This window comes from Felis catus, chromosome A3 (assembly GCF_018350175.1).
Source record: "Felis catus isolate Fca126 chromosome A3, F.catus_Fca126_mat1.0, whole genome shotgun sequence".
NCBI lineage: Eukaryota > Metazoa > Chordata > Mammalia > Carnivora > Felidae > Felis > Felis catus.
In genome coordinates, this window is record NC_058370.1 from 11,230,388 (window position 1) to 11,251,962 (window position 21,575).

General features: G+C 52.4%; 1 protein-coding gene and 1 long non-coding RNA gene across 3 annotated transcripts in view; one reads left to right on the forward strand and one right to left on the reverse strand.

The window, feature by feature from the left end:
* Positions 1 to 918: 918 nt before the first annotated feature.
* LOC123384278 lies at positions 919 to 16,439 on the reverse strand. Its single transcript, XR_006595093.1, has 2 exons — positions 16,306 to 16,439; positions 919 to 1,232 (listed from the first exon to the last, which is right to left on the reverse strand). It is a non-coding gene; the product is annotated as an uncharacterized LOC123384278 (long non-coding RNA).
* RIPOR3 (RIPOR family member 3) overlaps positions 12,667 to 21,575 on the forward strand; it is a 76,627-nt gene continuing 67,718 nt past the window's right edge. For both annotated transcript variants that reach the window (XM_045053497.1, XM_045053498.1), the window contains exon 1: positions 12,667 to 14,095. In XM_045053497.1, coding sequence (XP_044909432.1) covers positions 14,093 to 14,095 — 3 coding nt within the window. In that variant the 5' untranslated portion in view covers positions 12,667 to 14,092. The remainder of the gene's footprint in view (positions 14,096 to 21,575) is intronic.

Consider the following 21,575-nt stretch of genomic DNA (forward strand, 5'->3'; position numbering starts at 1 on the left):
TTGCAGGAGCCTCCTCCCTGCTCTCTCTGCTTCTCCTCTTGCCCCTCTACAGTCTATTCTGGACTCTAAGCCAGAAAGCTTCCGGAACACCCTGGGACCACGTCCCGTGGCCGGTGGCAGCCCCCTGAAAGCTTCTTATCTCACTTAGAGTCAATGCAAACTTCTCTCAACAGCCTCCAGAGAGCCTCTATCTTTCCTCCTTTCCCTAACCTTATCTACCAACACCCCTCCCCTCATTCAGACGGTCCCTCTGCCACTCCCTCCCTTCTTCCAGCCCTGCTTCCAGTAAGAAAGGATCAGATAGATTCTGGACCTATCTGTTGGCTTTGTTTATTACTTGCCTCCCCTGTGACAGTGTGAGCTCCGTGTAGGCACGGACTGTGTTTTTCCTACTTTAATTCCGCAATCCAGAACAGTTCTGGCCCAGAGTGAGCGCTCACGGGGAAACGAGGGTGATCAATCAAAATCTATGTACAGTTGACCCTTGAACAATGTGGGAGTTGGGGGCACCGGCCCTGCGCAGCTGGAAATTCACGTATAGCTTCTGCCTCTCAAAAAGTTAACTACTAATAACCTACTGTTGACTGGAAACTCTTACCAATACCATAAACAGTGGGTTAATACGTATCTTTGCACGTTACAGGTATTATATATTGTATCATAACAACGAAGTCAGCTAGAGAAAAGAAAACGTGATTAAGAAAATCGTAAGGAAGAGGGGCACTTGGGTGGCTCAGTCGGTTAAGCACCCCAGTCTTGGTTTCGGCTCAGGACATGATCTCACGGTTCGTGGGATGGAGCCCCGTGTCTGACTCTGTGCTGACAGAGCGGAACCTGTGTGGGACTCTCTCTCTCTCTAAATAAATAAATACACATTAAAAAGAAAAGAAAAGAAAATCCCAAGGAAGAGAAATAAACTTGCAGTACTGTGCTATATTTGTTGAAAAAAAAAATCCACGTGTAAGTGGCCCCATGCATGTTGCTGAAGGGCCAAGCTCAGTTCTCAGAGGCGCTGACCATCTCAGACTGAACCCAAGCATACAAATGCTACTCCCCCTGGTGAAGGGTCGGCCAACGGGATGGCACCGGCAGTGTCACCAACGCGTGAAACGGGTGCGATGTACTGATTAAGGTTCGATCAAGACGCAGACTGGATTCTGCAGGGACTGCCACCACTGGGCACCTCTTGAGATGGAGGTTAGAGAGGGCGACTTTGCAGAGTTGTGCCTTACCTGGAACAGAAAACGGGAGGTAAGCAGGTAACAGTGTGGACCGGGTGCCAGCACGCTGCTAAGCTCGTCACCTGAATGCCGATTAAATCTTCACACAGCCCCACGGCTGAGTGCTCTTCCTGTCACTACTGTAAGATGAAGAAACCGAGGCCCGTGTGAGTTGAGTAACTTGCCCATAATTGCTCAATTAACCGTCTCTCCTGGACATTCTGTCTCACCGGGTTTGGGATGAGGCCCTTAAACCTGCCTTTTTTTTTTTTTTTTTTTAAGATTTTAAGTAATCTCTACACCCAATGTCGACGCTCTACCCAACGAGCCAGCCGGGCGCCCCCAACCTGCCTTTTTAAAGAGCACCAGTGGCTGTTTTTGCCAAGGCAGGTAGGGAGACACTGCACTTTCTGGAAAAGCACGGACTGACCTTGGAAGGCAATTCTGCTGTTTTAGTGCCATCACCCTCCTGTCCACTGCAGCCCCCCGAGGAGTCCTAGGGTCACTCCTGCCCCACAGACAGGCTCCCTCTGGGTGTCCCGGATTGGATAAATGCTCAAAGGGAAAGCAAGCTGATTTTCCTTCCCTTCAGAAGTCCTGGTTGCCTCCAATGAGGTTGGTTTGCACCAGTTCTTAGGTTTTGATAACTGTATCTTCGATCTCTGTCACCTCCCTCCTGCCCCACCTCTTTCCCTTTGAAAATATGTCAAGACTTTTTCCATGGCTGTTAAACCGTAAAGATTTAAGTACCTTTTAAAAAAAAAAAATGCATCACATAAAAGACACGACTGTATCTCAACACCTGGAATCCAAACAGAATGAAACAGAACTTCAACGAATACGTATTTGTTTTTGGTACCTACTGCTCAGAGCAAAGCCAGGGAGTTTAAGTGGCAGAAGGAACACACGTCTCCTATTTACTATCGGGCAGCTGGCTGGCGTCGGCCCACGGATAGACCGTTCACAAGCCACGGTTTCTCAGACGCTGAAATATACGTGCTGCACATCCCGGCGTATAGGTGTCCGGAGTCCTCAGGCGTCTCCTGTGCTGCAGCGGGTTATGTTCTCCAAACCACGAGCACAACCTCTCCCTTAAGGACACTCGTTATCAAAAGATTCGAGGGACTGGAATGTGTAATTCAAAACAGACGTGCAAAGACGAAGTTTTATGGCTTAAGAAGAGAAAGAATGACTTTATTGCCTATAAAATAAAGTCCACATGCTACAAGTTGGCTTGAACCCACCTTGGGCAGCTTCCCCCCCCCCCAAACAGACCTGAGATGAAAAGCCAGGCAGCCCCTTCGTAGCCGTGGGACTCGAGGGGTACGTCAACTGTCTGAACCTCAGCCTCCTGCGAGGAGGGAAGTTGGGAGACGTGGCCCGACTGTGCCCCGGAGGGCTGGATCATGTTAGGCAGAATTAGGACTTAGTCATTGTCTTTGTTAGGAAATTAAGCATGGTTTAAGGAGATGCACTTGGCTGTCAGGTTGACACGGAGCAGACTCACGATAAGAGATTTTTGTGTCTGCGTGATGGGGTAAGGGATGCCCAGAGCGCTGGTAAAACATTATTTCTGAGTGTGTCTGTGAGGGTGTTTCTGGAAACGGGGAGCACGTGAATCAGGCTGAGTGAAGATCGCCCTCGCCAGTGCAGGTGGGCACCATCCCATCTGTTTAGGGCCCGCACAGGACCGTAGAGCAAGGGCCCATGTGCTCTCTGCTTGAGCTGGGGTATCCACCTTCCCCTGTCCCCAGACATCGGCTCCCCCAGTTCTCAGGCCTTCGGACTCGGCCTGAATCACATCACTGGCTTTCCTGGTTCCCCAGCTCAGAGAGGGCAGACTGTGGGACTTCTGGATCTCCATCACCTCATGAGTCAACTCCTATGATAAATCTCCTCACGTACAGATCTTTATATTTCCTATTGGTTCTGTTTTTCTAGAGAACCCGAATAATTTTCGTCTCCCTTCTTACTTGGCCAGATGGAACCACATTAAACCTTTGCTCATTTGCTTCCTTTTTCCAAGCGGTCCCCTTGAATTTCTGCATGGCCCTAAATCAACCCTACAGAGTTCTGCTCAGATACTGCCTCTTCCAGAACCTCCTCCCAGATGCCACCTTCCAAAGCCGTTTCTCCCAGCGTGACTGTGCCTGTGACAGCGGTCCCCACACACTGCTTTCGGCACGGCTGTCCTCCACCAGCCTGCTCCAGCCTGGGGCCAGGACCCATTCCATACACTGGCTCTCCCTCGCCCTTCGAGGCCATCCCCTGAACCCACCTCCAGGTCACTCTTCACAGAGAGCTTTCTAAAATGCAAACCCGAAGGGGCGCCTGGGTGGCTCAGTTGGTAAAGCGTCCCACTTCGGCTCAGGTCATGATCTCGCGGTCTGTGGGTTCGAGCCCCACATCGGGCTCTGTGCTGACAGCTTGGAGCCTGGAGCCTGCTTCCGATTCAATGTCCCTCTCTGCCTGCCCCTCCCCCATTCGTGCTCTGTCTCTCTAAGAATAAATGAAGCATTAAAAAAAAAAACAATTTGGGGCGCCTGGGTGGCGCAGTCGGTTAAGCGTCCGACTTCAGCCAGGTCACGATCTCGCGGTCCTGGAGTTCGAGCCCCGCGTCGGGCTCTGGGCTGATGGCTCGGAGCCTGGAGCCTGTTTCTGATTCTGTGTCTCCCTCTCTCTCTGCCCCTCCCCCGTTCATGCTCTGTCTCTCTCTGTCCCAAAAATAAATAAAACGTTGAAAAAAAAAATTTAAAATGCACACCCATGTTGCCATGTTGCTGCCCCAAACCTCCCGTTAGTCCGAGGCCGGAGACAGAAACTCCTCAGCGTGGGCCACAGTGCCCTGAATGGTGTGGCCCCATCTATCTCTTCAGCTTCATCTTTTTGTTTGCCTGAAATATAATTCAAATGCCATAAAATTCACCCTTCTAATGTATACAATTTAAGGGGGCACCTGACTGGCTCAGTTGGTAGAGTATGCGACTCTTGATCTCAGGGTTGTGAGGTCGAGCCCCACCCTAGGGGTAGAGATTACTCAAAAACAAAATCTTCTTTTTTAATTAAAAAAAATTTTTTTTACATGTATTTATTTTTGACACAGTGTGAGAAGGGGAGGGGCAGAGAGGGAAGGAGATACAGAATCCGAAGAAGGCTCCAGGCTCTGAGCAAGTTGTCAACATAGAGCCCGATGTGGGGCTCGAACCCACAAACCGTGAGATCATGACCTGAGCCGAAGTCAGATGCTCAACTGACTGAGCCACCCAGGTGCCCCTACTTAAAAATAAAATCTTGGGGTGCCTGGGTGGCTCAGTTGGTTGAGCGTCCGACTTCGGCTCAGGTCATGATCTCGAGGTCCATGAGTTCGAGCCCCGCGTCGGGCTCTGTGCGGACAGCTCAGAGCCTGGAGCCTGTTTTGGATTCTGTGTCTCTCTCTTTTTCTGCTCCTCCCCTGCTCATGCTCTGTCTCTCTCTCTCTCTCTCAAAAATAAACATTAAAAATTTAAAAATATATATATAATCTTAAAAAAATGTACAATTTAGTGGTTTTTAACACACACACAGAGTTCTGCAACTCTTACCACTACTTAATTCCAGAACATTTTATTACCCACCAAAGAAACCCCACACCTATTACCAGTCACTGTCCATCTCCCCGCCCACCTTCACCAGCCCCAGGCAACCATGAGTCTGCTTTCTGTCTCTACCCATTTGCCTATTCCGGACATTTTGCATAAATGGAATCATATAATCTGTGGCCTTTTGTGTCTCGATTCTTTCACTCAGCGTCATGTTTTCAAGATTCACCCACGCTGTACTGTGGGTCAGTGCTCTGCTCCTTTTTCATGGCTGAGTAATATTCCACCGTATGGCCAGACCCCATTTGTTCATCCATTCACCAGTTGATGGACACTCTGCTTTCTGCTACGATGAATAATGCTGCTGCACACATTTGCGTTCAAGTGTTTGTGTGAACATACGTGTTCCTTTTTCTTGGGGATACGCCTCGGAGCGGGATTGCTGGTTCAGATGACGTTCTAGGCTTAACCTTTGTGGAACTGCCAGACCGCTGTCCGTGGCAACCGCACTGTTTCACATCCCCACCAGCACCGTATTGAGGATCCTGATTCCCCACCTCCTCCTCTGGCCACATCTTGTATCACGCAGCCCCTGGCTCTCTGGGCGCTAACCCCACAACTACCAACGTAGTTCTTATGCTGGCCTGCTTCCCTGTCCTCCAGAAGGAAGGTCTTGAAGATGCCTGTGGTTCCCACCTTATCAGACTCAATGCCTCTTTGTCACCCCTGAAATGAAATTTCTCAATAATATAACCTACCTAGCTGTACCAGGAGAACATGTACACGGAATTCTCAAACTGTAAAATAAAGGAGAGTAGAAAGTAAGGGATAACAAAATCATTCCTGTCGTAAGGCTGGAAGTCCTGGTGAAGTCTCCAGGCACTGAGCTCACAGGTGGGTACGCTGTGATGGTGACAGCTACAGGTACGGGTGGATCTAGGTGTGGGGTGCTAGCCAGCCACGTGCCATAAGCATGCTGAGTTTGAGCTGTTGCCAGAGCTGTTCCTGCAGAATGGCGGCCAATGTGAATTCCCAGGCAAAGCGAAGTTCAGTCTTCTCTCAGTTTACACAGTGAAAGCATCCCAGGAAAGTTCAGGATCATAAAAACCGTGTAAAAAACACTGTTTGTTTGGGGCGCCTGGGTGGCTCAGTCAGTTGAACATCCGGCTCTTGACTTTGGTTCAGGTCATGATCTCGTGGTTCCCGGGTTCGGGCCCCATGTCGGGCTCCGGGCTGACGGCATGGGGCCTGTTTGGGATTCTCTCTCCCCTCCCCTGCTCATGCTTGCTCTCTCTTTCAAAATAAATAGATAAACTAAAAACACAAACAAACCCCACTCTGTGTTTGTATGCAAAACAAAGTTGGGCTCCAGGATGACCTCACTAACCCAGCAAACCTTCTGGGCTTCCTCTCACCAGGCGAGCTCTCTTTCCGGGCTCCCCATGCTACTTCTTCACGGCAACGGACACCATTTGTGCCCATATGTTCACATTTTCTTTTTGTGAAAGTCCGTGGCCCCCGCTAGACAGGGACCCCACGAGGTCTGGGTTTGTGACCTTCTCATCTCTGTGCTCCCAGCCCCAAACGTAGTGCCTGGTACTCAGATGTTTCCTGAACGAATTCCTGTCTGATGGCGTTCTTGTCCTCTGTTGTCCTGAAAGTTCTCAGAACACCGTGCCAAACTTATCTGTGTTGCCAGTGCTAATGAGGGTTCCTTTCTCATATGGAAAACAATGATCAAATATTTAAAATGCAGACAGAAGCGAAATTACCACTGGGCTACCAGCATCCTTATAAGTGAGCTGAGGACATGTTACGACACACGCTTCCACGAATCTTCCAGAAACTGCTGTGCTAGAGACATGGTCATGGGAATACACTTTGCAGCTGTGGTTTCAGTAAAGAACTTTCATTTTAACTGTGTTAACAATTATTTCCACTCTAGCTGCTATGTAACAAACTATCCCGAAACTTAGTAGCTTAAAGCAACAAGTAAGGTGGTCGTTTCTCCCCGTTCTGTGGGGTGGCGGGCTGGACAGCTGGGCCGCTGGCCTTCCCGGGCTCACTCGTGGGGCTACAGTCATCTGACAACTCGACTGGGGCTGGAGGGGCTGAGGCGGCCTCACCCACACATCCAGCAATGGCCTGTCAGCGGAGGTAACCGTGATTCCCTTCCACACGGACGGCTGTCTTCCGGGAGGCTAGCCCAGGCCTCTTCGCTACCTGTTGTCTCGAAATTCCAAGCAAGTGAAAGCAAAGGCAGAAAGCACAGGGTGGAGGCCTGGTTCCGAAGCTGGCGGACCATGACCTCCATCTCATTCTGTCAAAGCAAGTCACAGCGCCGCCCAGATTCGAGTGGGTGGAGACACAGGCTTTTAGACGGAGTGGCATCAGTGCCCTGCAAAGGGCAGTGGACCCAGGGAGGGCCCTTGCTGTCATGACCCACCACGGCGCTCTCCCCGGAGCGCACTCTTCTTGCTCCTGGCTCTGGAATCCGAAGGGCAGCGCTGGCTCTCTTACTGAGGGAGGTCCCCTGGGACCCCGGGTCTCCCCTTGGGACTTGGCATCTTCTTCCCTGGCCCTGGAGACGGAGGTGCAGCAGGTAGAGATGGGGCTGAACGTATTCTTTTCCAGATTTTGTGTGGTTTGATTTGGGGCGCGGGGCCTTATTTTTGCTTCGGTTAGGTCCTGATATCATTTTATTCTCTTGCCACTTGCCTTCTCTTCCAACTCAACGGAAAAAAAAGCTGAGTTAATGGAGCATCCTGGCTAGTGGTTCCGTGGATTTTACTACAAAAGTTACCTACGGGTCGAGAGCTCTGATTCCGGAGCAAGACTCCTCGAGTGTGAACCTTGGCTCTATTACTTGCTGTGGGACCTTGGGAAAGTGACTTCATCTTCCGATGCCCCAGTTTCCTCCTCCCTGACATGGGGATCATGACGCCCAGGATGAGGCCGTGGCAAGGGTGGAGCGAGGTGGTCCGTGCAAGCCGCTGGAGAGCACCGGGTCAGGGCCCTTGCACACGGGTCAGCCTTCTGCCATGGATGGGCTTTTCTTGGGGGGGTGTGGGGGAGGCGGAGGCTTAACTAAAAAAGCCGTTTATAATCTTAGTACGTCCACGAAAGAGTAAAGCCAACATGTGCATGCCTCCTGCTCATAACTGCGCCTCGTTTTAGCCCTATTACGAGGTATTTGTGCTTTCGGTATAAATTATAAATCTAAACACATGCAGGGTTTGTTTTTCCCCCAAAGCAGATTCCAACCAGCATGAAACCAGCCAACCCAAATAAATTGTGCACTTAAGTCCATTGTTTCCAGCAACATGTAAACTGTTGGGTTGTGGAGATTTGCTTTGAAGAGGGTGCCCCATTAGTGCGCCTAGCATCAGGGTTCAATTTAGGCAGCGCATATTTGAAGAGTTTACTAGAAGTTTGTGGCAAAGAAAGACACGCACGGTCGGGGAGGGGGGCGGGCAAGGGGCTCTTATCAAATTGTACAGGATGCATTTAGGCGGTGTTGTCGTAAAAGCACAAAACAAAGCAACAGCCCTGAACTCAAGGAGACTCAGAGAATTCCTCAGCTGGGGAAGTCATTCTGGGAATGCAAAGATCGCTTTCAATGTTATGTTTGTAAGGAAATGACAGTCACCAAGTGGAGAATGTCAGGTCCTCTGAGAAACCCTGTGGGCACTCACGTGCAGAACACTATTTACTTAACTGGAGTTGGTTCTGAAAATATTTGACTCTGGAGGGTCCCAAAGGGAGTGTGCAGGGTGTCTGGGATTCTCTTTCAGGTCAGGACTCGGCCTTTGCTAATCCCCTCAGCTGATAAAGCTGCAGTCTTCAGGGCAAATTCATTCCTCTGCTGAACCGAGGTTTATGGCCCTGGCCGAGGCCAGAGCAGGACCCTGTCATTCTAAAGGTTTCCCCAGCCAAACAGAGCCGCCGTCGTCATCTATCTGATGAACTGGTAGTTTGTCACAGTGGAGCAGAGGTGCCTGGAGTGAGGAGGAGTGTGGAGAAGCCAGGGAATGAAGGATCTGGATATTTATCTCCAGGAACCTGACATTCTCATCAGTGCTAAAGGTTGACAGGGCTGACAGAGCAGGGGGATTCTGACGTCACTCTCAGGAAGGTGATGGATTTCACCAAGCAGGATGAGTCTGGGGGTTTGTTCTTTCTGTTAAGCTCACATCCCCACTTCCTGAGTGGGAGACCCTTTCACCACCCCAGATTTTGTCCCTGCTAACTTGCAGGATGCCGGGGCATTGATGGCAGTCATGAGTCCAAAAGGACTCAGACAGGAGTGAGACCACCTGGGCCCCAGTCTGGCTTCTTCCTGAGACCTGGACAAATGGCTGAATTCAGCCCTAAGTCACTGAGCACCTATGACGCTCTGGGCACTAAGTATGTAACGGCACAATGGCTGTCCTGGTCAGGGCGGACCAGGTGGAGAAGGATGATGAGACCGGCAATCTACACACTTTCCGCATAGTGTCTCATGCTTCCCAAGTTTAACATGCATGCGAATCACTTTGGGGCCCTGGGAAAACGCGGGATCTGGTTTGGGAGGTCTGGGGCAGGACGTGGGACCCTACTAAGACGCTCTAGTCTGCTGGTCCCTAGACTGCATGTTAAGCAGGAAGGTGTTATTTCATCTAATCCTTAGAACAACCCACTGAGGCAGTATAGTTGTTCCCATTTTACAGATGAGGAAATAGAAGCCTGGGGAGGTCGAGTGGCTTGGCCAAGGCCACGTGCACAGCTGGGAACGGAGGAGCCGCGACTGGACCCCAGGGCCTGCGTGCTTCCATAGCTCTGCCATAAGCCGGTAAGGATGGCACCGGGAGGGGCTCCGCACCCAGAGTGGGGGCTCAGAGAAAGCTCTGGGAGACGGTGCCTCTTGGCTGGGTGCCAGCAGGTAAAGGGTTAAGGTACTAACTAGGTGACAGCCAAGGAGGGCCGAGGAGAGAAGCCCAAGGGGAGAGAGGGCTAGGGGGCTGGGGGAACCCGCAGGACAGGGCTGGCACCTTAAGAACTTTGATGTGTATTCCGTGTATTCAGGCACGGGGGCGAAGCAGGAGAGGGCTAGGAGGCTCTGCGGTGCACGTTTTGGCTTTACCCGGAGGGCCCGAGAAGGAAGGTTCTCTGGAAAGATCACGTAACCTTTCTGTTTACTCATCCTTCCCTGGTGACACACTTCCTGGGGGGCATCCCCTTCTTTCTCAAAGGCACTGCCCCGCCCAGCACTTACTACCTGGGCTGAAATTAGCACTTGGCACTTGGGTTTCTATTTACACATCTGCCTCCTGCTAGAACATTTCCTCCTTATTCATCTCTGTCCCCGAAATACTCAGCCTGGCAAGTGGGATGGTAACACCTTGAGGGGAGCACGGACAGCGATGGAGAAAGAGTTTGAAGGTAGTGGAAATGCTGTACCATCTGGAAGGTGTGTGCCCACAGAGCCTGTAGAGGAGATTCTGGGACTGTGGGTCCGAGATTTTTCTGTAAGATTACTTTTTCCCCTTTTCAAGTTGATTTATTTATTTTGAGAGAAAGCATGAATGGGGGAGGGGCAGAGAGAGAGAGACAGAGCCAGAGAAAAAGAGAGAGAGAATCCTAAGCAGGCTCCCCACTGTCACCACAGAGCCTGATGCAGGGCTCGAACCCATGAACTGTGAGATCATGACCTGAGCCGAAATGAAGACTCGGACACTCAACCGACTGAGCCACCCAGGCATCCCGCCCCCCCCCCCCCGCTCCCGTTCCATATTTTGAGAGAGAGAGACAGACAGTGCGAGCAGGGGAGGGGCAGAGAGAGGGGGAGACACAGAATCCGAAGCAGGCTCCAGGCCCTGAGCTGTCAGCACAGAGCCCAACGTGGGGCTCGAACTCACGGACCGTGAGATCATCACCTGAGCCGAAGTCGGCCGCTTAACCGACTGAGCTGCCCAGGCGCCCCACCATATGTACATTTTTAAAAACAGAATGGCAGAGTCGGGGTGGGGGCAGGCTCCTGGGTGGCTCAATCAGTTAGGCATCTGACTTCAGCTCAGGTCATGATCTCATGGTTTGTGGGTTTGAGCCCCACATCGGGCTCTGTGCTGACAGCTCAGGGCCTGGAGCCTGCTTCGGATTCTGTGTCTCCCTCTCTCTCTGCCCCTCCCCTGCTCATGCTCTAACAATAAATAAACATTAAAAAAAAAAACAGCATGATTATGAACTTATTTTTATCTGAGCCCATTAAAAATATTTAAATAGGGGCGCCTGGGTGGCGCAGTCGGTTAAGCGTCCGACTTCAGCCAGGTCACGATCTCGCGGTCCGGGAGTTCGAGCCCCGCGTCGGGCTCTGGGCTGATGGCTCAGAGCCTGGAGCCTGTTTCCGATTCTGTGTCTCCCTCTCTCTCTGCCCCTCCCCCGTTCATGCTCTGTCTCTCTCTGTCCCCAAAAAAATAAACGTTGAAAAAAAATATTTAAATAAACTTTAAAATTTAGGATAGTGTTAGATTTATGAAAAGTTGCAGAGAAAGTACAGAGAACTCTTACCCTGCACCCAACGTCTGATTGTTTCCCTTCTCGCTGACATTCTACATGACTGCCGTACATCTGTTCACAACTAATGAACTAATATTAATATGTTATTATTAACACTACTCCACGTCCTATTAGGCTTTTGCTCGTCCTCCATTATCACTGGCTGAACACCATTCTAGCTAGATGCTGTTGGCTGCTGAGTGACCCGAGCCTGAGGCCTGCTTTCTCTGTTAAAAAGGAAAATCAGTAAATGTTGGAGAGGTGGTCAAAGCTGAGACTTTCTCACAGGCCAGATGGGGTCGGAAGAACACTGCCAGAGGAGTAAAAGGGCTTGCCCACCGTGGGGTTCAGCATCGTGTCCTGCAGACTGTGTGTCTCCTAAAGTCGTCTTGGGCAGCCGGAGCATGATCTCCCTATGCCACTCACTCTGACAGCCGGAAACGCCACGTCTGAGACCGCGGGGCTCAAACCTGGAGCTTCCTTCTGCACCGGAGGGTGACACCAGGGAGCTGGGTGCCCCTGGCTCGGAGATGGGCAGCACGTCTCACTCGTGTTCTCTGCGGTGACTCTGCTGAGTTCCCACAGCCAGGCAGGCACGTGACGAGAATTCCACCACCAGCATGAGAGGTGCTCCCTGCATGGGACATGAGGTCCGCTTGCCTGTCGTGTCCACGAGACGGGGCCCTGCGTGTCATCGGTGATGGGGGAGGCGACCGTCTTAAATCGACAACTGCCTGCTCAGCAGCCTTTTCTTTCCATAAGGTCTGGATTCATCCCCGTCAGGTGTTTCAAAAGGGTTTTCGTGTTTTAGGAGTTGGAGTCGGTGACGTTGTTTCCTGAAGCCAAGTCCACACTTTCGAGCACTTTCCTTTCTAATACGTATCTGCTGTCCTCATTTCCAGGAGACCTAAGCCCCCTCCACACTCACTCAGCTCCTCTGCCCTTAAGGTAAGTCGCTGCTGGCTCAGGGGTCCCCGATCGAACTGGAGGTGATCACACTTGAGCGTCTGCAGAATTGCTGGGTTCGCTCCTCAGCACTGTTGTTCATTTCTCAGCTGGCGCATTATAGAATTTTGAGTTAGTCCAAGGGGGCGCGTGGTTGGATGAAATCTTCTCCGCATATGGGTGTGGAAGAGGACGCTGCTTGGGACACAAGTAATACGTGAGTCCCTTTTCACAACCCAGTTTGGTTCAAATCCTTTAAGACTGATTTTCCAGGCTTGCTATGTGTTTCTGTAGTAATCCATTTTCAATTGTTTCCTATGACAAACTTTTTTTTTTTTTTTTTTTTTTTTTAACAAACCTCTGCGTGCACGCCTCCGTATGCACCGGCCTAAGTTACGTTCCGGGCGGCGGCTGTTTGCTTACTTCTGGTTTTTAAAGGTCTTGGCAAATCCAAATTACTCCTCGGAGTATGTGTGTGTGTTTGTGGGGAGGGGTGGCAGTTCCTGTTCTTCGGGGGCTGTTTACTGCCGGCTCCTCGTCTGCAGTGGCTGCAGGGGGTAGAAGGGAGCCAAGGGGAGGCAGAGAGAAATTCATCTCTAGGTGTTACAGGCTGGATGGTTCCGCAGGGCCAGGCTCCTCTGCAGGGGTGGTCAATGGGGGCTTTGTTCCCGAGTCCATTCTCTGAGCCGAATCCCAAAGCTGATGTGCCAAGGTGACAAAAGGAACCCGCCTGTGTGTCTGTCGTGTTTGGACCCCACCCCCTGACCGGGACACCATCAAGTCTGTAGGAGTCGTATGTACACATGTAACAGGGGCGGCAGGGGTGGGGGCAAACCCTGAAAATATTAGGCTGGAGGAAAAAAAAAAAAAGGAAAAAAGGCAGTAAAAGGAGTGGACCGCTAACTCTAAAGACATAAAGGGAAAGGGCCAAGCTAATTTGCACCCTAGGAGAAGTGGGAGGTGCAGAGGGGACAATGGGACACCCGGGAAACAAGGGGCACAGGAAGGGGTGTGTGCAGGATCAGATCCGACAGACAGAGGGGGTCGCATGGGGAGGAGGGAAGAAAGGAGGAAAAGGGGAGAAAGTGAGGAGGGGACTTGAAAGTGGCAAGGTAAGAAGGGGAGGCAGAGGCAGGGGAGGCAGGGCGAGGCTGCGTCCCTGTCTGTTTGTGATTAGCACACAGCCCCGGCGCAGAATGGAGTAAACAGAAACTTCCAGGCATCCCCACACCCCCCTCTGAGGCAAAGCAGAAATCAGATGCTCCGTGATTAATCGTGGAGAGTTCAGGACACGACCACAAGCGCTGTGCGGACTTGAAATTAGCTGCCTTTTCCCGTCCCCTTGCCAAGATGGGAGTGGGGGGTGGGACGTGAAGGGGTGGGGGCCCCGCCTGCTGGGGGCCAGCATGGAATCCTCCGTGGCAGAGCTCAGTGACACTGACGGGCAATCGGCTACATCCACGGCAGCAGGCAGCATCCGGGGAGAGCGGCCGGCCGGGGGGGCCCCAGGCGGGCTTCCTGGAACCCCGGCTCCCGCTGCCCGCACCCTGACACAGGCCAGATAAGAGCCGGGCCGTGCTATCGGAGCCCTGCAGCGTGCCGTCCCACGTCCTGCAGCACCACAAGGAAGCCTGGGGGACAGTGGGCTCCTCGGAAGCGACCTTCTGAGTGGCCAGTCTGGACTGGCTTCCCCGAGTCCTAGCTCGACTCTAGTCCTGGATGGGAACCGGCAGCCGACGCTCGCCTGGGCGGCAGAGAAAGCCAGGCTGCCTGGAGGAGGACGCGTGACCGGGCCTGAAAGTCCGTACCTGCTCCATGGTGAGTGCTGGCGTGCGGACCAGACGCTAGAGGGAGGTGAGGTGTGAGGAGGGCGGCCCCCCCTCACACTCCGCCCTGGTGCTCCACCAGGGAAGGGAGGCTGTGAGGAAGAGGCGGGATGGGATTGCAGGGGCCGCTGTGTGGCCTCGGGCAAGTTCTCTCCCTTTCCCGGAGGCGGGCCTCCGTGTGTCCTGTTGCTGACGCGGAGTGGGTCGACAGCTGACCTTCAAGGGGCTTTCACTAGGACCGTGTCTCTGGTGATATCTGCCAATGTCAGGCGCCGTGCTTGGCATTTGCGAAGCTCCAGCCCAGGGAATCCCCATGAGCCTCTGGTGCGCCTGGTATTATTGCCCTCGTTGTACACTGAGCAAAGAGAGGCTCAGAGAAGTGAAGCGACTTGCCCAAGGTCACACGGCTGGTCGGCGGCAGAGATCGGAATCAGGTCTCTGTCTTTCTGACTTGCACTTTCTGCTTCCAGTGGGCTGTTTCCTGATCCAGGGTTCTGTGATCTCCCCAGGAAGCAGGGGTGGAGGAGGAGGGGGTGTCAAGGGGAGCATTCCCTGTAGGAGGGGGGCAGGGAAGTCAGAGGAAGCCACAGGCTGAGCAGGCTGTACCTCCGGACGGTATGTCCGCCCAGGGTGGGGGCCCACGTCCTGGGATGGGCGGGGGCCCCCGGCTTGAAGGAAGAGTGCCCGGCACCAGGCATTGTGCCCGCCACCCTGCTCCCCTGCCGTGGGAGGCTTCTGGGGGCAGGACAGGAGGGTTAGTATCAGGCAGGGGTGGGGAGGGCTGGGCGTGGGGAGAGTGGCACATGCCTCTACTGGGTTTTGTTCCAATTTTATTCTGCCTTTCCAAAAATCTGTTTCGAATCATTCTGGGCCCCCACTCCTCCTCTGGACGGAACAGAATTGTGAAACACATACAGCGCTTTCCACCGCCGCCTCCCCTGGGGGAATCACATATTAGTATTATCGGCGGCTATTTGCATAGACATCCCCACAGCTGTGGCAGAGGCAGCCAGAGATAAGACACAGATAAAAGTCTCCGAGCGTCTCCCTGGCACGGAGGGAGGGACGGAGGGACGCATGTTACAATGACACAGCCGGCAGGTGGGAGATCCCACGGGGAACAGGCCTCCGGGCGGAGCTGGAGATCCCAGCACCGCGATGTGGCCTCTCTCCTCTCTTCTCTTGGAAAATTCCATCTTGCAGCACCTCTGGCTCAGGCCTCCTTCCTTTCAGCGACTGGCTCAGGCCCTCTGTCTTGGGCTCCAGCTGAGACCTGGGTGGGGGCCCGGCAGTCCCCTCGGTGCTGGGCACACAGGGACGATAGGTCACCCTACCCACTTCTGCCCTGGATTTTTCTTGTAGCCCTGAGCAACTCACGTCCCATCTCTGGGCCTCTGTCACCTCCCGTCTCTGGGCCTCTGTGTTTCCTCATCTACACGACGAGGGGATTATTTTAGGAAATCTCTGAAATCTCTTTGCGACTCTAAAACTCTGTGACTCTGGTTGGAGGGCACTTAAGTGCTCAAGAAGCTTCTAGGAGAGGACGGTCCCCCTCAGAGCCCTGCCACCAGGAAGGCGCCGGAGGCTGGCACAAAGGCGGGCCTGAAGAAGAGACCGATGGCGCGAAGTGCCTCGTTACTGACGTCAGCGGTCACAGGCCTTTGGGAGCCGAACGGGTTGCTTTTGTGGGGAGTGATTGAGCCCAGATGCGTGCTGGCTGGGAAGCCGTCACCTACCCTGCAGCGGAAACTCAGCACCGCCCCCAGGACCCCCCAGATCTTTCTGGGGAGCTGCAGAGCGGTGTCTCACATATGCCCACCGACTGGGCTCTTGCCCCGCTTGTCCCCTCCGGCTTCCTCTTGCCTCTGCCCCCAAGGCCACTGTCCGTCTGAAGTTCCCAGAGCCCCTACCCTTTCTGTACCCAGGCCGCTCTGGGTTCTGGGCAGAGACGGAGGGAAGAGCTTCCTCCCCAACCCGGGACGCTCTCTGCCACGTGCTCCCTACACAGCGGTACCGGCTCTGGAAAGCCAAGTGTCACATTTCCAGAAACCTGGTGAACTTGCCAAACAGAGCCATTATTAAAAATTAAGTTTCATGAGCTTGTAACCAAATAAATGATGCTGCAAAGGGAGGAAGGAATCAAAGCCCATCGCTTTCCGTTTCTGAAAGTACGCGGCGCTGTTAGGAATGTTCCCGCGGTACCTGTCTGCCGCTGCGCGTCTGTCCCCAAGGCCGGGCGGAGTGACTTCTAGTCGGCAGCCTGAAATCGGCCACGGCGGGAGTCGTTACGCCACGGGAACCGGTAACAGTACAACTCAGGGCTCGATCTGTCCATTGTCTAGATTTGAGAAAGGAGACAGGAAACGTTAATGACGCAGATTAGGCATAAAAGTGGCACCTCCGCGGCTGTTTCTCGTGAAGAGTGTCAAGACGAAGGCACTTGCTCCCTTCGCTGACAGATAAATCAACTCCGATACACTTCGTTGTATCAGTTTTGTCTTATTCCTTAAGGGGATGGAAGATCCCAACCAGCTTTCCTCACTCATCGGTTGTCACTGGTGAGTGTTTTTCCAGACGTAATTTCCAGGATTGCCCTCACTCATCAGTTGTGACCACGGGCTGATTACAGGTACGAGAGTTGGGGGCAAAAATCAACAAAACCACCCTGGGTGAATCAGTTGAGCGTATGAAGCCCACACATCTTATCTGTATTTGTAAACTGTGTGCGACTCATCCTTTACTTCAGTACAATCTGTAATAAACCTAAGTGTGTATGTGGGTATGTGCATCTATGTGCACACACACGCACACACACACGCACGCACACTCGATCTCCCCTGGAGGCTGGGTGTTAACCTTGACCAGCACACCAATGGCCCCGCAGCACATATGCTTGTGCTCAGGGTCTCAGAAATCCTGTCCCGGGCCATCCTCAGACCTCACTCCATGAGAGTTAAGACTCCAGACTCAAAGCCAGGACATAAATGCTTCAGCTTCCTCCTCTTGCCTAGAACACACCAACAGTCCAACTCCTCTCCTCCCCTCTGAGCGCTGGAATGGATGCAGAGACTGGGTAGGGTAGAAGGTGTCGTCTACACGGGCAGTGGCAAAGGCCCCGGGCTCCTCGCTGCCTTCATTGGCTCCGCATGTGGGGGCATTTCTGGCGACCCCTCATGGGTTAATTCCATCCGCTTAAGGGCTCGCCCCCACCGCACTTCATTTTCATGCGCAAAGCATGATTCTCTAACAGAAACGGCATCTTGGAACCAGTAGAAGGAACAGCTAAGCCAAACCTATAGGAAAGTTGAGACAACTTTCTATTTTTAGAAACCCTGGGAGCCAGGTGGGCCTTTTCCAGATCTCCCAAGCCAGCAAGGAAAGTATTTCTCATTCCAGAGTTCCGTCTCTTACAGTCGAGGCCAAGGAGGAGGCCCAGGTGGGGTCATGGGCTAAGAGAAGCGCAGCTCCGACGGCAAGAACAGAGCCATGCTCGGTGCAATTTTTTTTTAATGTTTATTTGTTTTTTAGAGAGAGAGAGAGAGAGTGAGCAAGTGCGGGGGAGGGGCAGAGAGAGAGGGAGGCACAGAATCTGAAGCAGGCTGAGGCTCTGAGCTGTCAGCAAAGAGCCCGACGTGGGGCTCGAACCCACAAACTGCGAGATCGTGACCTGAGCCGAAGTCGGAAGCCCAACCGACTCAGCCACCCAGGCGCCCCTCATTGCAATTTTAAAGAGAATTAAAAGTGGGTTTTATACTTATTTTATTTTGTGTGGTCCGGAGGTCGATCCTGAGCTTAAATCCCAGTGGCCCCCCTTCCAGGTAACCACAGTGGAAAGTCATGTGTCTATTCTTCCAGACCATTCATTCAGCCATTTTCACATCGTTCTTTTTTTTGTAATTTCAATTTTCAAAAATGGGATCTTTCTATATATTCTAGTTTGTACCTTCCTTTTCTCACCTGCCAATATATCCCGAGTGTTCACCCACGTTAGCTCATGGAGACCTAAAGCATGCCTTTCAAATTTTCTAAAGTTTATTTATTTTGAGAAAGAGGCAGGAAGGGGCAGAGAGACAGGGAGGGAGAGAATCCCAAGTGGGCTGTACGATGTCAGCACAGAGCCCGACGCGGGGCTTGAACTCATGAACTGTGAGTTTCACGAAACCAAGAGTCCTTCGCGGAAACCAAGAGTCAGACACTTAACCGACTGAGCCACCCAGGCGTCCTTAAAACATTCCTTTTTTTTTTTTAACGTTTTTTTTTTTATTTATTTTTGAGACAGAGAGAGACAGAGCATGAATGGGGGAGGGTCAGACAGAGGGAGACACAGAATCGGAAACAGGCTCCAGGCTCCGAGCTGTCAGCCCAGAGCCCGACGCGGGGCTCGAACTCAAAAACCGCGAGATCATGACCTGAGCCGAAGTTGGATGCTCAACCGACTGAGCCACCCAGACGCCCCTAAAACATTCCTTTCAATGCCTGCGTATCGGAAGCCCCAGGAAGCTGGAAGAAGGGACCCATTTTGATAACCACATCGCAAACTTTCGTGACCCCAAAACACACAAGTAGAACCCAGCTGTTTCCACTTTTCAGTAAAAAAGAAATTCTATTGGCTTTTCCTTTAACCGCTTCCTGTCCCCACTCTGCCCTCACCCTGGTGCAAGAGGCCATCTGTCTCTGGACTGTGGTGGTTACCTCCCCATTGGTGTCTCTGCTTTTCTTGCTTCTCTGACAGTCTATTCTCTACCTGCAGCCGGTGGGGTCCTGTTAAAATGAAATCAGATCCCGTCCCTCCTCTGCTCAGAACACCCTATCCCTCTCGGTTCTGGTCCCACCTCACCCAGAGTAAAAGGCCGAGGCCTCACCATGCCCACAGGGCCCAGCAGGATGTGGGACTTACCCCCCTGCTCTCCTCCTTGCTACACTTGCTGTTCTCAGTTGTGCTAGGCACAGTCCTGCCTCAGGACCTTTGCATTGCTTTCCCTTCTGCCTGGGACACTCGTTCTCCATACGGCTGACTCCTTACCACTTATCATCATCTACCATACTATATCATTTTCTTTTCTTAAATGTCCCCTACTGGAATGTGAGTTTCCTGAGGGCACAGGTTTTTGGGTTTTTTTTTTTTTTGCCTATTTTGTTCAGTGTTATATTCCAGAGTAGGCACTCAATAAAGGCACTCAATTAATACTTGTGGAAATACCTGCCTTGCTATGTTGCCAAGGGTGACAAGGCAGTCAGATTTTTTTGGAGAACCCTGAATTAGAGTCACCAGGAATCTTTAGCCACACGCTACATTTCATTTATGAATGCCACATTCTAATAGCCTGTGCCAACTTATGCAGTGGCCGTTCATTTCCATAACAGTGAGAGTCAGCTGAATTGTACATCACTGGATGTGTTGTCAGACCAACCCCAGCTCACATTCTGGACTCTTCACGTGGCCCCTGTGCTCACCCCTCTCATCTATCTCAGGTGGGCATGGAGGGCCCTGTAAACAACACCATCTCCACACCTGAGTGCGGACACGCTGGGAATCAGGCAGATTACGGGATTCTGTTGTGGCCAGGGGGCTGTCACCGGGCTGTCCCCTGAGCTGGACCCACCATCCCCGCCCCCGTGTGGCTGGGAGCCCCCCTCTGAGGAGCATGCCCAGCACTGCCTTCCAAACGAGTGAGGGGACAGGAATCCTCTGCAGGAGGAAGCATGTGGCATACACATGCCCTCTAAATGCACCACCGGGCGTCCCCACCCACCAGGGACCAAAGAGCCCCACGCCTGGTTCACACCAGAGGGAATGGCTGAAGGCCTTGCTCACTGGTCCAGCAGCCGTTAGATCCCTGGTCCCGAGAGCTTTCCTCGACTTATAAAGTGGACGTCAGATAGAAGCGAGTTAATCATAACCTTCTCAAGACATGCTGAGAGAGGCCCTGGAACGGTCCCACCCCCTTCCATCAAGCAGTCTCACTACATTTATTTATAAAAACCCCTGTATATTGGGGAGCCTGGGTGGCTCAGTCGGTTGAGTGTCCGACTTCAGCTCAGGTCATGATCTCACAGCTCGTGAGTTTGGGCCCCGCGTCGGGCTCTGTGCTGACAGCTCAGAGCCTGGAGCTGCTTCGGATTCTGTGTCTCCCTCTCTCTCTGCCCCTCCCCCGCTTGCGCTCTGTCTTGCTCTCTCAAAGATAAATAAACATTAAAAAAAAAAACCAAAAAAACCCCTGTATAGCCACCATCCAGCCCAGGAACTAGACCTTCCACAACTATTTACATCTACTTACATGCTCCTTCCCACTGCAGGAGGTATGAGCTTAAATTTTGTGTTTATCTTCCTATGGTTTTTTAAAAAAAATTGTGGCGGGTCACCCAGGGGGGCTCAGTCGGTTAAGCGTCCGACTCTTGGTTTTGCTCAGGGCACGATCTCACCGTTGTGGATTTGAGCCCCACACTGGGCTCTGTGCTGACAGCTCAGAGCCCGGAGCCTGCTTTGGATCCTCTGTCTCCCTCTCTCTCTGCCCCTCCCCTGCTCGCACTCGTGCGCATGCTCTCTCTCTCTCAAATCAACATTAAAAAGGTTCTCTCAATTAGTGCAAAAATATACATAAAATTTACCACTTTAACCATTTTCAAGTTTATAATGGCATCGAACACACTCTCAGTGTCATACAACCGACACCACTGTCCCCTCGCAGAATGTTTACATCATCCTGACTTCCCTTGTTTAGAAAAAAATTATATAGCTTCTGCGTTTATACAAAAATGATATATTGACTTTCACTAATTTTAAAGGTTATAAAAAGATATATGTTGTCTTGCGCCACTTATGTTCTCATACAGCATCTGCCACTAAAATTTACCCCCGTGATGGCACACGGCTCCTCGTGTCTTTCTTTTCTACTGTCGCGTGCTATGACGCGGCACGTCGCCACTTGTGTTCCCCGTCCGCAGGCATTTGGGGTGCTTCCCACTTGTCTGTCTGCAAAACTGAAAGGCGCTGCTTTGAGCATTCTTGCACCTGTCCCGGGCCGTGCACGCCGGCGTGGGTCTCACGTGCATTCCCAGAAGCGCAACTGCTGGGGTGCCGGAAACGGGAAATAACGTCCTGAACTATTTCCCGGCGTGGCTGCGCCAATTCACGCGAGCCCCCTGCCACAGGGCATTTGTCTGACGTCCTCCTTTTTGCCACGCGACCGGGTGGCACCTCCCCCCGCTCTTTACCACCACCACCGCGGACAGGCCCCGCTGCCACTGACTGTGCATCTCTGGGTCTAAGAATATCCAAAAGCCTCGACCGGGCTGCGGGTTCGTGATGTCTCACATCCTTGCGGTGTGGCTGTTCCTGGAGAGGAGCCGAGCCCGAGAGCCGTGCCACAGGGGGGAAAACGCGGAGGAGGGATCACAGACCTTGCCCGGACACCACTGCTCTCGCCTTCCTCCCCTTCTCTAGCCGTTAGTCGGTCTGGCTCTTCCCGTGC